The 2,222-nt window shown below is 48.7% G+C and overlaps 1 protein-coding gene across 1 annotated transcript; it reads left to right on the top strand.

Moving 5' to 3' along the window:
- Positions 1 to 2,013, top strand: LOC119263191 (zona pellucida sperm-binding protein 4-like). The gene is made up of 8 exons (XM_037537545.1): positions 1 to 425; positions 516 to 703; positions 791 to 888; positions 962 to 1,119; positions 1,197 to 1,389; positions 1,488 to 1,635; positions 1,710 to 1,785; positions 1,862 to 2,013. Exons 1-8 carry the CDS (start codon positions 44 to 46, stop codon positions 1,993 to 1,995), a joined length of 1,377 nt encoding a protein of 458 aa, XP_037393442.1. The 5' UTR covers positions 1 to 43; the 3' UTR covers positions 1,996 to 2,013.
- The last annotated feature ends 209 nt before the right edge of the window (positions 2,014 to 2,222 follow it).

The raw sequence follows: 2,222 nt of genomic DNA, 5'->3' as shown, positions 1-2,222 counted from the left end.
TGGGGGTGGCAAGCTACTTGTTAGCAAAAGCAGTTTGAGGATTATGGTAAAAATGTGGGTGAGTATAGCTTGTGTAGCACTTTTTGTGCACTTGAACAGTTTGGGCATTACAGCAGTATCTCCGTGGAGTCCACAAGCAGCAAAGCGGCCTGTCCCTCACTTTCCTGGGCCACGTGATCCTCCACAAGAAGCAAAGTGGCCTCTCCCTCACTTTCCTGGGCCACGTGATCCTCCACAAGAAGCAAAGCAGCCTCTCCCTCACTTTCCTGGGCTACTTGATCCTCAACAACCAGTGGTCACTCCTCATATCTGTGGAGTGGATGATGTTGACAGGGTTCCTTGTGGCGAACCTGGTATAGATGCTGCTCAGTGTGGTGCTATAAACTGCTGTTTTGATGGGCAGCAGTGCTACTATGGGAGAACTGGTAAGAGTTTGTCTCGGTGTTGATTTTATGAACTTTCATTTCTAATGGTTAAAATGAAAACTACAAAACCTCTTCCCTTCTTGTTTCTAGTGACTGTCCAGTGCACGATAGATGGCCAGTTTGTGTTGGTGGTGGCCAGGGATACAACGCTACCCAGACTGAGCCTGGATTCAATCAGCCTGCTGGGAGGAAGTGACGCCCCCTGCAGTGCTGTTGATTCCAACGCTGACTTTGCTATCTACCAGTTTCCTGTAACTGCTTGTGGCACAAGAGCAATGGTTGGTTTGAGGTGTTCAGCTTTCAGGTGGGTGGGGCTTGTTTTGTATTGGTGCTCTCAATGTGTGCTATGTTTGTTCTTTCTCCAGGAGCTGGGTGGCTATGTGGTCTATGAGAACAAAATGTCCTCCTCCTATGAAGTTGGAGTGGGACCCCTTGGTGCCATCACAAGAGACAGCCACTATGAGTGAGTGGAAACCCAAGTCATGTAGTAGATGTTAGTTCAAGGGCTTCTGCTAATGTCTCCCTCCCTTTGCCAGGCTTTACTTCCAGTGTAGGTATGCTGATGCAACTGTTGCAGCACTGGCTGTTCAGCTTGCCTCAAATAATCCTCCTATGCCTGTAGCTGCTTCTGGACCCCTCATGGTAGAACTAAGACTAGGCAGTGGTCAGTGTGTGACAAAGGGCTGTATGCAAGGTAAGCTACTTCTGTCTGGACAGCTGTGAGCGTTTGTCTTGTCTCTGGTACCTACAATGAATTGTGGTTCTCAACAGCACAAGCGGCCTATACATCGTACTACGGTGATGCTGACTACCCTGTGACTAAGGTTCTGAGGGAGCCTGTGTATGTTGAAGTGCGTATATTGGGGAGGACGGATCCCAATATTGCGCTGGTCTTGGGACGTTGCTGGGCAACCTCTTCCCCTGACCCCTTCAGCATTCCTCAGTGGGAGCTTCTGGTGGATGGGTGAGTTGGATGCAGTGCAAGGGTGCTCAATCCAGGATTGGGTACCCCTGGTCTAGTGCTTTAATACAGGCATAGTGTTGACCTGGGGTTCTCCACAGGTGCCCATACCAGCATGACAGCTACCTGACTACTCCCATTCCAGTTGATGGGTCGTCTGGACTTCAGTTCCCCAGCCATTACAAGCGCTTTGTCCTGAAGATGTTCGCGTTTGTGGATCATGCCTCCATGGCTCCCTTGCAAGAGAAGGTAATGTTTCACTTCTGATAAGCTTGTTCATGAAGACAAGGGGGTTGTTGCTCAGTTTCTTGTTCTTTTTCCAGGTGTTCATCCACTGTAGTACATCAGTGTGTCAGTTAACTGCAGCTGACTCCTGTGAACCAAGATGCAGCAGGCAAAGTAAGTAGAATCTGTGTGGTGGAAGGTGTTCTCCCCCTCCCTGCTTGGACTCATTTCACTTTTTTCTGCCCCACAGGAAGAGATGTTGTCGCAGCAGGACGGAAGTCTTCTCATCAACTGACGGTAGTGTCTAGTGGGGAAGTCATCTTCACAGAGAAGGCTGAAACTGTACCACCTGAGCTTCAGGGAAATCCAAATCTTGTGGAATAAAAATATCGCCTTCACATACTGTGTAATGGGTCTTTGCCCTGACACTGGTGTATGATTTGGGTCCAGCAAGTTTCTTAAATGCTTCTCAAGGTGACTAGGTAACCCTGTAATAGATGGGTAAAGAAGCTGCCTTAGCTTTGAGCAAAGCCTAGGGTCTCAAAAGAATGTGGAGTAAAGGATATTGCTGCAAGTTGTGGCTTGACCCCATCCAGTGTACTGACACCTTG

Source organism: Pygocentrus nattereri, chromosome 4 (assembly GCF_015220715.1).
Source record: "Pygocentrus nattereri isolate fPygNat1 chromosome 4, fPygNat1.pri, whole genome shotgun sequence".
NCBI lineage: Eukaryota > Metazoa > Chordata > Actinopteri > Characiformes > Serrasalmidae > Pygocentrus > Pygocentrus nattereri.
Note: the sequence above shows the minus strand (reverse complement) of the source record. Positions and strands in the feature narration are given on the sequence as shown.

Coding starts and splice junctions, on each gene's coding strand:
- LOC119263191 (XM_037537545.1), top strand. CDS start 44: ATGGTAAAAATGTGGGTGAGTATAGCTTGTGTAGCACTTTTTGTGCAC. Junction 1,636..1,709: donor TGGCTCCCTTGCAAGAGAAG/GTAATGTTTCAC, acceptor TTCTTTTTCCAG/GTGTTCATCCACTGTAGTAC. Junction 1,786..1,861: donor ACCAAGATGCAGCAGGCAAA/GTAAGTAGAATC, acceptor TCTGCCCCACAG/GAAGAGATGTTGTCGCAGCA.